The sequence below is a fragment of the Stegodyphus dumicola genome, chromosome 1 (genome assembly GCF_044657685.1).
Source record: "Stegodyphus dumicola isolate Sdum_Otavi_A_Nest chromosome 1, ASM4465768v1".
In the NCBI taxonomy this organism is placed as follows: domain Eukaryota; kingdom Metazoa; phylum Arthropoda; class Arachnida; order Araneae; family Eresidae; genus Stegodyphus; species Stegodyphus dumicola.
In genome coordinates, this window is record NC_140768.1 from 82778354 (window position 1) to 82792060 (window position 13707).

At 33.0% G+C, this 13707-nt stretch overlaps 1 protein-coding gene across 1 annotated transcript in view; it reads right to left on the reverse strand.

Annotated features, from left to right (window-relative positions):
- Positions 1-13707, reverse strand: part of LOC118204276 (cytochrome P450 4C1-like) — a 102818-nt gene that overhangs the window by 45811 nt on the left and 43300 nt on the right. Inside the window, exon 2 of the mRNA XM_085817035.1 lies at positions 6537-6655. Coding sequence (XP_085673161.1) covers positions 6537-6655 — 119 coding nt within the window. The remainder of the gene's footprint in view (positions 1-6536; positions 6656-13707) is intronic.

Genomic DNA, 13707 nt, shown 5'->3' on the forward strand with positions numbered 1-13707 from the left:
TGAAAAGAATTTAAATGAAATATTGTATTTGATCTTAAGCAAACATTGTCTGGTATTGCTGATTCTACGATTAACATGGGAAAAAATATGAGAATTTTATAAAAATATCAGTAATTCTGAATTTTGTATGTAAATCTTTAATTTGACAAAAGCCAAGGTCTTATAACAGCTCATGTATTTAATTTCTTTATTATATTCCAAAAGTAACAATTTTTAACGTGTAAGAAAATGGCAGACCATGTAGTACATGGGTAAGAGAAGGCTTACGTCCAACAGAAAACTTCGGTTTCGGAAGTCTGAAAAAAAGACAGTGTTGGTGTTTTTTATTTTTTCTTAGCCAGGAGTAAATCATAGTGGAGACATTAGACCCCACCAGATCTTAAGGCACTAAGCCCAGGGCTGCAAGCCTTCTATCTGGATTGCAGTAATATTTTAGATGATTTTAATTGTGTCAGGCGAGGTATGTCGAAGAAATTTAAATAGAACAGTTAATAAATACACAGTACAGTATTCAGCTAATAAATGAATAAATGAAAATTTAATAATTATCTAAAACTTCAAATAGTATTTGAAACTAAAACTTGCGTAAAACATGTAGGTAGAAACGTGAAAGTGACTAATCGTAATTTGAGTTATATTTCTTATGGCTAATCATACTAACAAATCAGCAAGTCCTTATGAATTGTTCAAATGATAGATGCTGCAATGGGTAACTGCTATCTCTTCTATACACTAACTGCACTGTGTTCACTTCTTCTGTGCTACATCAATTTACATATTTCTGAAATGAAATATTTAATTTCGAAACAGAAGAATAGCTTATAAGTTTAACTGTTTATAGGACTTCAACGTAACAAGATTATCCCCTACTATTCATATCATTGCAGACATAACTATTTTACTGAGTTGATATTTTAACAATAAAAGAAATGAATTGAATATTACAATTAACAAATTGCGATACTTTAGGAAGTCCAAAATTAAAAGTACGTAAAGAATAATAAAAGAATTAATAAGGACACATTTAATTCTTAAAAACAACCTTAAAACCGACATAATGATATTTATACCCTGTTGTGTAATTTGAAGAAAAAGTGCTAGAGGGCGCAGTTGCTCGCTTAGTTGTAGGAGAATAAAGTTTGTTCATGTTGAAGGCGGCGGCCTAAGAATACGCTCTGTATATAGTAATTAAAATATTGTTAAAAACGTAAAAGTGTTAAAATTAGTGAACTCACTGAACCACCATCATCTGATTTGAAAGATGCACAAATATTAATATATGGTGCATCGCTCGCGGAGGCACAGGATTTTTCCTTTCATTTAATACTAGATTTGAAACTTCCCTGCATTCTATTTCCGTTTTAATAAATTGCGTTAATTCCGAAACTTCAACTTTATCTTTCGATCCTCTTTGCCGATTAAATTCTAAAACTAAATCGTCCGGAATTAATTTTAATAATATTGGGATTAGTAAATGTCCATATGAGCCAGAAGTTACTTCTAAAGTTTCCAAATTACGAATCGAAACTTCTAATTTGTCATACAATTTACGTAAAGCCTTTACGTTAGCAGAATTTTTAATAGCTTCTAAATTGAGAATTTTATTCATGAATGAATTAATGATCAGGTCTTTTCGACCATATCTGTCCTTTAGTAATGCTACACAACTATCATAATTACTTTCTGTTAACTCAAAGCCTGACACAACATTCGAAGCTTGTCCCGTTAAGAATGTTTTCAAGTATACAAATTTTTGTATTTTTGAAAGCGTTTCGTTTTTATGTATCGAATTTTCGAAACTACTCCAAAATTCATTCCATTGTTTGGGGTCTCCCCAAAATTTATCAATCATTAATTTTGGTAATTTCAGCGTACTACTCCCACTAGAACTGGAACTTACATGCAAAATTCCATTACCACTAGACTGGTTTAAATCAGAACTTTGGGGATTCCTCGCTGGCGGTACTGCGGTAACCGCACCTAGAAACTGCTTAATTTGACTACAAGCAATTATACATTTGTCATTGTATTCTTCGCTTATACTATGATCTTCTTCAATTAAGTTAACATCAATTAACTCTTGTATTTCATCATCAAGCGCTCTCAAATTATTTTTCTTTTCGGTTAATAATTGAAACAATTCCCGTAATTCTTTAATCGAATTTTCCTCCCCTTCAATTTTTAATTTGTCTTCAATCACTTTAATTAACCTAGTAACAGACGATCTCAATGTGGAACGTTTACGTTTCAACCTATCTAACTTATCTTCCATTTTATTTAATTTAAATACACTCACGACAGCAATAATAAATACTTGCTAATGTACTACAAATAATCACTAAATAATTAATTTAAGATTTCCCTACCTTTATTTGGAATTCCATTGTCCCTCGAGTATGAAATATCCATTGAAATCGAAACACTTGGATCGAACACCTAAAATCTTCACAAAGCCTTAATTCCTTACGCCGATGCACCATATAATAATATTTTGTGCATCTCCAAGTCAGATACGACCTAGTAAAACTACTAAGGTAAGAATTGTGTACGATGCTAGCTCAAGGACAGAGGACACGAATTCGTTAAATGACTGCCTTGAATCGGGACCTAATCTAAATCCAAATATACTAGACATTATGTTAAATTTTCGTACGTTTAAGATAGCGTTTTGTGGAGACGTTGAAAAAGCCTTTTTGATGATAGGAATTGCTGAAGGTGATAGAAAATTTCTAAAATTTCTTTAGTTTAATGAAAATAATGACTCCTTTAAGATTATGCAAATGTGTCGCGTAGCTTTCGGTTTGACTATTTCTCCTTTCATTTTAGCCGCCACTATAAAATATCACATTCGAAAATATAAAGATAAAATGCAGGACAGTTTCCAAATGTTAAATTCTTCTGTCTATGTCGACGACTTATATTTTGGAGCAGGAACGGTTGAAGATGCATATCGGTTATCTGTAGATGCGGTTAACATATTTAAGGATGCTGGGATGAATTTCAGAAAATTAAGAACTAATTCTAAAGCATTAAACGATTTATGTGTCTCAAATGGGATTAAGGAATCAGATAACAAATTAACTAGCGAATCGAATTTCTTAGGCATGATTTGGAATTCCATTGAAGACGATATAAAGTTAAATTTAAAAAATTTAATTGACTTTTCTACTGGAAACGATTTTGCTACAAAAAGGAAACTTTTGCAAAGCATCGCCCAAATATACGATCCATTTGGATTTATTGCACCCTTTGTTATTCGGGCGAAAATTATTATGCAAGAAATATGGTGTTCTTCCGGTTCTGACTGGGATGAGGTCCTTCCTGCAGAGATTTATGACAAATTCAACATTTGGCGGGAGGAACTTAGTGATTTAACTGAAATATCGATACAGCGAAATTTCTTTGATGACGATCCGATGAATATAAGCCTTCACCTATTTTCGGACGCTAGTCCTAAAGCATATGGGGCTATCGCATATTTCAGATATTGTACGAGTGATTCTGAAATTAAAACTTCCTTTATCATGTCGAAATGCAGGTTGCACCTTTAAGATCAATCACGCTTCCTCGTTTAGAGTTGATGGGAGCACTCGTGGCTGCTCGAATGTATAAATATTTTTAAAAATTGTCTGGTGATTTAATTGAAGATGTTTATTTTTGGAGTGATTCCGAAATCGCCATTACTTGGATTAAAGGTTCGCCAAATAATTGGAAACCATTTATCGCCAATCGTGTTACAGAAATACAGGGTATATGCAACAAAAAATTGTGGAACCACTGCGAAGGAAAACAAAATACTTCCGATTTACTGAATCGAGGAATTAGTGCTCAGGCACTAATTAAGAATGATCTGTGGTGGCATGGGCCACACTGGTTACGTTTTCCTACTGAAAACTTTCCGAAACAAAAGAAATTACAACCAAATTCAGAATCGTTGGAGTTAAGAAAAAGTATTATTTTGACTGTACCTGTGATTAACAATGAATCCCCAACTTTGCATATAGAAAAATTTAGTTCTTTAGGAAAATTACTTCGAATTACTGCCTATGTATTTAGATTTATTGGGAGGCTTCGGAAAAGGTCTACAGAGAATGGACCTTTAAGTGCTTTTGAGATTAAGGCAGCTGAACATTATTGGGTAAAATTTACGCAACGAGAATCGTATCAAGTGGAAATAATTAAGTTATCAAATAACAAATCAATTCTCGATTCTTCCATCTACTCCTTTAATCCAAGGTTTGATGAGGAGGGAATTCTTCGGTTGAAAGGTCGCATTCAATTTGCAGACTGTCACGAGAATTTAAAGCATCCTGTTCTATTACCCTCAAAATGCAAGTTTACCGAGTTGATCATCATGGACTCGCATGAAAGGGTATTCCATGCTGGAGTTAATTCGACATTAACTCAGATCAGAGCCAAATATTGGATCATTAAGGGAAGACAGCGTGTTAAGACTATCATCAACAAATGTGTGATATACAAACGATATAGTGCTCGTCCTGGGGTACAGGATATCGCTCCACTTCCTCCAGACAGAATCCAAGAGTCGCCTCCATTTGCTGTGACCGGGTTGGACTTCGCCGGTCCATTTTTTACGAAAGACAGGCAAGGTAAAGTTTACTTGCTGTTGTTAACATGTGCGGTCACTCGTGCCTTACATATAGAGATAGTAACTGATCTCAGCACTGAAAGTTTTTTGCTAGCTTTCCGAAGATTTTTAGCTCGCCGAGGACTGTGTACCACCGTGTACTCCGATAACACGACTTTTAAAAGAGATGACAAAGAACTAAAACATATTTTCAAAACTTTGAGTGACTCATCTGTGAAAGAATTATTTTCTGCTAGAGGCATAAATTGGAAATTTATTATTGAGAGGGGTCCATGGTGGGGAGGGTTTTGGGAGCGTATGGTACGAACCATAAAATCCAGCTTGCGAAAAATTATTGGTCGATCATCCCTTACTGTGAAAGAACTTGAAACAGTGCTCATTGAAATCGAGGCAATGATTAATTGTAGATCAATTACCTACGTGTTTACCGATCCCAATGAACCTTCTCCACTAACACCCTCTCATTTTCTGGTTGGTAGACGATTGCTATCTCTCCCTGCTAATAAAATAACATCAAATAATTTGATTGGATCAAGAAATTCAATTATTAAACGATATAAATACCATCAAGATATTTTAAATCATTTTTGGAAGCATTGGAGATCAGAGTATCTTTTTAATCTGAGATCTGCCAATATTTGTCCTCCACACTCTAACGCATCTCAGTTTAAAATCAACGATATTGTCTTGATTCATGACGACAAACATCCCACAAATCTCTGGACAATAGGTAAAATTTTGGAATTAATGCCAGGCAGAGATGGTAAAATAAGATCTTGCATAATTAAAACACCTACTGGTACCTTAAAAAGGCCTAAACGATTGTTATATAATATGGAACTTAACTAATATTTGTATTTTGTATTTTTAGGTTTGATTCTCCTGACCTTGCTGATAGGTATCATTTAATGTTTTGTAAAATTTTATGTGCTTATAATTATGTATGCATGTTTGTTATATTTAACCATTTCTCCAGGATTTATTGTCGAAATATTAATTGAATATTCTAGGATTTATTATTGAAAGATGAACTCTCCACCGAGTTCAGGTGGGGAGTGTTGTGTAATTTGAAAAAAAAAGGCTAGAGGGCGCAGTTGCTCGCTTAGTTGTAGGAGAATAAAATTTGTTCATGTTGAAGGCGGCGGCCTAAGAATACGCTCTGTATATAGTAATTAAAATATTGTTAAAAACGTAAAAGTGTTAAAATTAGTGAACTCACTGAACCACCATCATCTGATTTGAAAGATGCACAAATATTAATATACCCCTTATTTCAGTTAGACTTTGATTCTTTCTCTAGAACTTCAAGATTTCAGTTTTTAATTGCTTAACAAACTAAAGTAGTTTTAAAGAGAATTAAAAGGAAAACACGAAACTGACAATGGGTCCTTTCGGCATAAATTTTTTTGCAGACTCCGAAAATGAAAATTTACTTTAACTAAATGAGAAATATTTGAAATATATTTACTATTATCTTATTTATTTTACAAGAAATGAGAAATTTGTTTTTTTTTTTTTTTAAAATTTCTTTTAATTTTTTTAAAGGAAGTGATGGTCTTCATGAAACCAGTATACCAGGATAAAGTATATATTGCTATATACATTTCTGAATTCTTACTTCGTATGTAAATTTCTAACTGAAAATTCATCTTTTTCAATAAATTACTCATTTGAATGGAATCAATGGAAACCAAAAATCATTGCTTATCTTATAAGTTAACTTGATTTTGCCTCAACACGAGTAATATCAACAAATATAGTGCAAGGAAGTTAACAGTTATTATTACTCGATATCATATTACTTTGCCTTATAAATTCATACTAAATATGCCTTAAAAGGCTTAAAACCAAATATAATCGATTATAAAGAAAGTTAACCTAGAAAATTTTATATCGTATCAAATTATTTTGAGAAAAATAATCTCACCTCAAAAAATTCTGGTGAAAATGCAAATACTACGGGTCGGAAACCGGTCCATATGTAGAAAGCTCCAATGTTCAACATTTGATGGTATTTAATCATCCCACGAAGTAACTGGAAGAACACTAGAGGAAACATAAATAATATTTAGGTAATCTTATTTATGAAATATCTCACTATAAAAATTCATTGTCAAAAGCAAAACTAAAAAACATAGAAACTTTTAGTGGCCCACTTGATTAAAATTTAATATTCTTCTGGAACATCCATCATTTCCAATTAAAAGTTCGCATGTAAGTATTCTAGATTGAATACGTAAAATGCTCAAACATTATAAATCGCAAAAAGGGACCCATCAAAGTGCATTCAAGTGCCCAATAAACGTTCATTCAAGAAAATGTTTCTAAGAAACAACACGAAAAAGCAGGCTTTACCAAAATTCAGAGAGAAAAAGGATTTAAAGCATGTGAGAAAGATGAATGAAGCTAACCGATATTGAATGCAGTTGGGCTCAAAGTGGCCATTTAATGTATCTCCAGATAGTGCCCAGTATTACAGGTCAGAAATTCTCTGAATGCAGACGCCAATAATTTAGAAAACAAATTCCATGTACAAGAATGCTTTAAGTGGCCAGAATCATCACCCAAACTCCTTAAAGCACGTCAATTTCCCCAATGACATCTGCAAATATTCTTGTGTCACCTGCTCCAATATGAGAAGACTTGGAGAGAAACGAAAACGCTTTATAGTAACTTTTTTTCGCTTACATGTTGTGCACACACTATTGGCAGGGCAGTTTCTATCTAGACATGTCGACTTCAGTGGGAAGTCAAGATCCATTAAGGAAGTTAGTAGATTACGCATATATATGAGATGCTTGGCATAAGGAATGTCATCATAGTGAAATGTCATACTTCTTTCACACTAAACGCAACGTTTTAGGAAACCATAGGGAAGAATCACTTCTTGACCATAATGATTCCCATCAAAAATACGGAATATTAAAAATACGGCTTTACGTCCATCAAAAATACGGAGGTCAATACGATTATTGAGAGTAATGCTTCCCAACATAAGCTCTCCAGAAATATCGTAACGCCTTCTTGCCCTGATATTACTAGAATGAAACAGTGTTACAACTCTTTTTATATCCGCTGATTCGTGTATGTTACTCAAACAAATCTCTTTTTAAAAAGAATTTATAGGCAGGTTTCCCTCGTGACTTAACCATATTCAAATAACCTAACTTAATTTTAAAGAGAAATCCAGTCTTTATTTTTTTAACCAATTTAAACTTCGCCGCCGATGTGTATCTACCAACGGGATGCAACGCTAAGGTGAATAAGCCACATTTATGAAGCGTCTAACCATTGTAAATGGCGACACTTGTTGCCCTTCTTCGGTAAACAGATATTAGTAATAGTGCCCCGCTGACCGGTAATGGTTACCTTTAGCCTGCACTGGCCATCCGTCTGCATTGTTTTTCTTTTCCGATTACTATCAACCTTTCTTGAAGCCGTACAATAGATTAAATGGCTGTTTAAGTACGATAAACGACACCTCAATCGAAACTAATGTCTTAGGCTATAATCGTGACGCTGCGCTCCTTGTCAAGCTTATGTTTCATTTTAATGCGCATGAAATGTTTCAGATGATTTCCTTTATACGGTGTTATATGTACTACTCACGTAAGACTTGCAGTTTATTTCTTTAATTATTCGTCCATCCTCTCTTTACAGATCGTCATGCATTGCTGGCGCATATTGCGAGTGTTTTATATGCTCTCGCGTGACTTATGGTGTTTTTTCCCCACTACTTGTATATAAATCATCTTTTCACCAGGCCAGGTGTTAATTGCGGTAATCACTACAAGACCCGTTCTTCAATTTTATGACTGCATATCTTCAAAATTACAGTTTTGCTTTGCAGGCTAGTTTATAAAAACGTCATAGTCTAAAGCTTAAAGTTTTTTTTATTTGGTACAATTCATATCAAAGGACAGTTAATAGTTATGAAATTACGTTCAAAAGAAATCGTGATTATAGCACTGAATATGTCTAATTAGTAGATAACTCGCAGTTCTAAAGCGATTTATAAAAATGACCCAGCTTCTTTTTATACTATACTTGGTTACTCATTCATTAATTTCATTGCTTCACTACCTTTCTTATTAAGATTGGTAACATGACAAAAACACTTTACTAAATCGTTTGATTTCATTACGCAAGGTCGTTTTCAGTATATAAATTTGATTCAGGGCATTTTCTCTCTCACCAGATTTAGTTCTTCTTTGTATTCTCGATTATCCAGACTAATGCCAGGGAAGCAGGTCACGGATAATTGAAAACACGGATAATCCAAACTATCAATTTTTATGCATATTGTATGCGCTTATTTCTTAAAAAATCATTAATTTTACTTTATTATTGAGAGCCTTTAAGTATTATCGAATTTCACTGCGTATTTTTCGAAGTGTTATTTTATCATCATATTCGAATCCCGTTTGTTCAATGAAGTTCAGTAGAGTTTCAATAAAAACCATTACTCTGACTCGGCACTAATGTTGTTGTCTGTTATCTTCTTTGCTTGTATTTTTAATATCACTCCCTTCCTCTTCTGTTCACGTGATGTTTGAATTGATATCAGCATCACTCAAACATTTAAAGCCCAGCTCAGTCGAATCAGCATCGAAATATTCTTCTATGTTTTCCTAATCGGCATTTACGTACGTTTAAAATCATTTTAAATGAGTATCATAATATTGAACATTTTAGAAATACAGATTCTAAATGAGGTATATAAATTCAATTTGTCTGGATAGGAATCCAATAATTTAAAGTCCTCAGTTAATGAATCAATAAGATCAAATATTACTTTTAAAAGAGCGGAATTCTGGCCACACGAATACATATTGATCTACTTGCTATCACAATAGTTTGTGAAAAATATTGTTTTTGTTATGAATTTGATCTAAATGTAATCTAGATCGGGTCCACAATTTCGTTGGGGACAAAAGGAAGAGGGCTGCGACTGTCTTTATTAAAGGTCTTAGGCAAGTCCATGGATGACAGTACGAGTCTGCCTAACTTCGATCTAATTTGATGAAGAATACACCTGGGGAAGCACCCAACGCTCTCCTCTACCTCTGTTTTCTTTTCATGAAGTTGAAACAAGCAGATATACACTGCGCAGCAGTCTAACAGTAGAGCTTTTATATGATAATATTCTTTTTCGTACTTTTTTAGTGTGTCTGTGATGTTTGAAAGCAAATAGAAGAATTAACAACATCTAAAAAACTTGAAGTTGCCAATAAACATGGAAACATGTTTGAAAACCTCCCAGAAACCAGTACCTACGAATATATCAACTCTGGAATAAAAACCAAAAACAACTGAGAAAAAACGCAATAATAAACTACCACTCAAGTACAGAAAATAAATATATGATCTAAACCAGATAAACAGTTATTTCATGCATTCACAAGAAAAGTTGACAGGCTATTGGTTCTAACAAGAATTTCCTAGCTTTAACAAAAAACTTTATGTGAAGAAACTTTGCATAATGGATCGCTGAACAGAGTAACTTTACACAGCATTGATCAACTTTACATAAATGACATATTATCAAAATAATTTCTACAAGGATAAACTGTGTGTGGATCCCTGCGTTTTGTGAGGGTCTAAATAGCTAGTTCGGTTAGAATTTGCCTATGGTTAAACATTACATTGTGTGTCAACTGTAGTCTGACCTGACCTGCCCCTGCAACTACTGACTTATCTTTGAGTCAGTAGTTATCTTTGAGTTGTTCGCTTATTCGTAATATGCGCTATAACGCATCTCAGAAGTTAGATTATCTGAAAGTGGCACATATTATATTAAAATAATCGCGCAGAGTTGCGTGATCTACTTTATGCAGGGGAATATTTGCGGCTTTTAAACTATTTCCAAAGTACTGTCAATATGATTTTTCATTTTGGCATTAATTTTCACTTGAAAACTATCATCAATTGCAGTTAACCACATGTTTCTTCTTTTTATTGACTAGCACGAATTATATGCTTTACTAAAGTATCCTTTTCCTAAGCGTTTAAAAGAACATGGCAATATTTACCAGTAACGATATGCGTGTCACTTAAATCTAAGCCTTTTAAACTATGCATTTATTATTGCTTTGTATTAAGAAAATGGAACAAAAGAAAAGAGCGCCGTTACCAGAGTTTTTGACACGAATGCACTGATTGAGAGAGACAGCTATCGCGGTACATGAGAGTAATGACATGCCTCATTTTTTACACGTAAGATTCAGTCACGTAAATTAAACAAGATATGTTTAAACTATTGATTATTTCTGACCAAGTGTCTTTCAAAAAGACTCATAAACTACATTTTGCGTTTGATTTCGAATAGTATTAAATTTTGGGTTTATTCGCAGCTATTTCGTTAATTACGAAAATTACGAATCCCTTTTATAATTTAAAGTGATAAATACGTTAGGCAACGTGCATAAGTAATTTGAATTTGGAAATGGTAGGGAATATACTTTTTTGTATAAAATTGGTATCAGCACAAAAGGAGAAAAACATCTCCGATTTTAGACGATTTTTTTGTTTTGTTTTCTCGTTATTTAACCTAGATTTATATTCCTAGTAGATAAATAAATAGACTGTTTTTGTATATTTGCATAATATTTGAATACAATATCTTGGTAACTGTGAAAACCATTACTACAAACCTGGATTCAGTAGTGCACATTAGTGTACATTCATTTTAAAGTAAAGAAATGATGCAGTCACATCAGTTCATATTAATCCATGCTTCTAATGCAAAACCTTCTAGTGCACATCAATCCATGCTTCTAGTGCTAAGTCTTCCAAAACAGCAATAGTTAGCGGAACCCCAAACTTATGGGTTAGATTTCAGCGTAAAATGTGGATTTTGTGTTGACTTCTTTTCCTTCTTCTCATGGATTTCACATCGGTCAGCCGCAGTGATACACACTGCTCAGCACATTTGGTGATGAGATGATTAAATAGCCAATGTGCTTAATTGTTTCCAGCAATGCTTAATGAGAAAGTGTATATTAATAGAAAAGAAAAAGCAATAAAACTAAACGCGTAGCAGTAGATCTTCGCTGCTACGCTCTTAGGAAAAAAAATCACAAGTTCTGTATACGTTCCTCTTCTACTGCTGGGCAAGCTCAGTCATCTTTGCCTCTCCCTATGTTAATTTCGGAGATTTTCAACTTAAGGCATGTGTTCCTTCCACGCTAGATCTGTTATTATTTATTAGCTGGCTGACAAGCTTTCTAATTTTGGATATGCATATTTCCTGTCTCCCAAGGACAAATCCTGGGGAGCATGCCCCTAGGATATAATTATAAAATATTTCCGATAATTGGGCTTTTCATCGAAAAACTAACCGAGACCATATGTGTGAAACTATTCAGTGGAAATAACAGAAAAGTATAATTTTGCTATACGCCATTCAGCGAAAGGAAATGAAGTATACTTTTCACGCATGATTTTTCATTTACTATTTCTTTTATTTCTCAATACAGATGTCAACATAAGTTGGAGTATGAATATAATTTCTACATTATGGAAAAATTTCTCTCTTTATTTAGCGAAACAAGAAACAAAAAATTTACCTTCTAAACTATCAGCAGTATTAATTTTACTGTCTTAATACCTCAAACAATAAATATTAATAATACGAAGGAATATTTACCTTAATAATTGATTAAGTGTCTATATATCTTCCTAGGTTAAAAATATTTTTTTTTTGTTTATAGCTCCGAAATATGAAATAATCTCAAAATGCTCAAGAGATTAAAAGAAGTAAACATCTGCTACCAAAAACTATGCATATACAATGTCAATCATATTTTAGAAAACTTAATAATACTATATTGCATGATACTTTGAAACGTGTTTTATCCTTCCTTTCCCGAAGAAGCAAAGATTACATGCTCAATGACAAAGTGAAACCAGCAATTTCACAGTAACCTGAGGTCTTAAATCGACCATGCAAGACATGCAGCTCTTAATGCCATTAGTACTACTTCGCTAAACTGAATGGTTTTTGCGTCTGATTTTCGTTTTGTTTTGTGTCAGTTCGCTGATTATAACAAATGAGAAGACGTATGACAGTGAAGCCACTGAGCCGTGGAGTTTACCAGGGTTTTCTTAGTTCTTTTTCAAAAAGTCTACAATAAATTAACCAGTTCAAGTATTTTCAGCATTATTACTGAAGTTAACATTTCAGGTATGGAGTAATAATATGGGTTTCCCTGTAAACAGGTATCCTGAATAATTCCCTGTAATCAGGTATCCTGAATAATTCCCTGTAATCAGTTTGCATGCAATAAATGTATAGTTTCATTTAAAATTGCTTTATACAAAATGTAAAACATTTTTGGTAACTATTTAATTTTAAATTATAATTGCATTAAGTTTATTTTTAACATAATTTTCCGTGGGGGGAAACATAGTTTTTATTTATCATTTACTGCAAACTTATATTTTGAGATTCGTATGAATTCTTTTAAAATGCCTGCTTATTTACTTGCTTCTTATTTCAAAGTAAATTTATGAACATGTAGCACAAATAATTTCATATGCGAAGCAGCATATGTAATTTAGACATATGTCTTCCCTAATAGTATTTCCCCTTCATAACATTTATGCCTTTAATCTAGCTAATTGATAATATTACGAAAAAAAATAAAAGAAACTTAATTTCGTAGGAAAACGTTAATATTCCTGGTAAAGTATTAATCAGAGCAAAAGTCTGAGAAAGATTTTGGCACGATGCATGACATTTCTTTCAAATAAAAATATTCACGAGCAAGAAAATATGAATTTCGCAAATATTCCTATGAACCAAATCAATTACTTTAATTTTAGTTTCGGAACTCTTATACACAAGAATTTTTTGCTTGTTATCGTCATTTTGGTATTAAAGTAATTGTTCAGGAACGTGCACGAACTCAGTTAATACACAATAATTTAATATGTTCATTATAATGTAGATTTTTGTGGCAACAGTGATGTTTTGTTATATATTACTTTGAGAGTGATAACGCATGGAATGTTATTCTTTTTGGATATGTTTAGAATGCTAAATAAATAGTTCGTTGTTAATTAAAAAGGTTTTCTCTTCTAAATATATTACCATT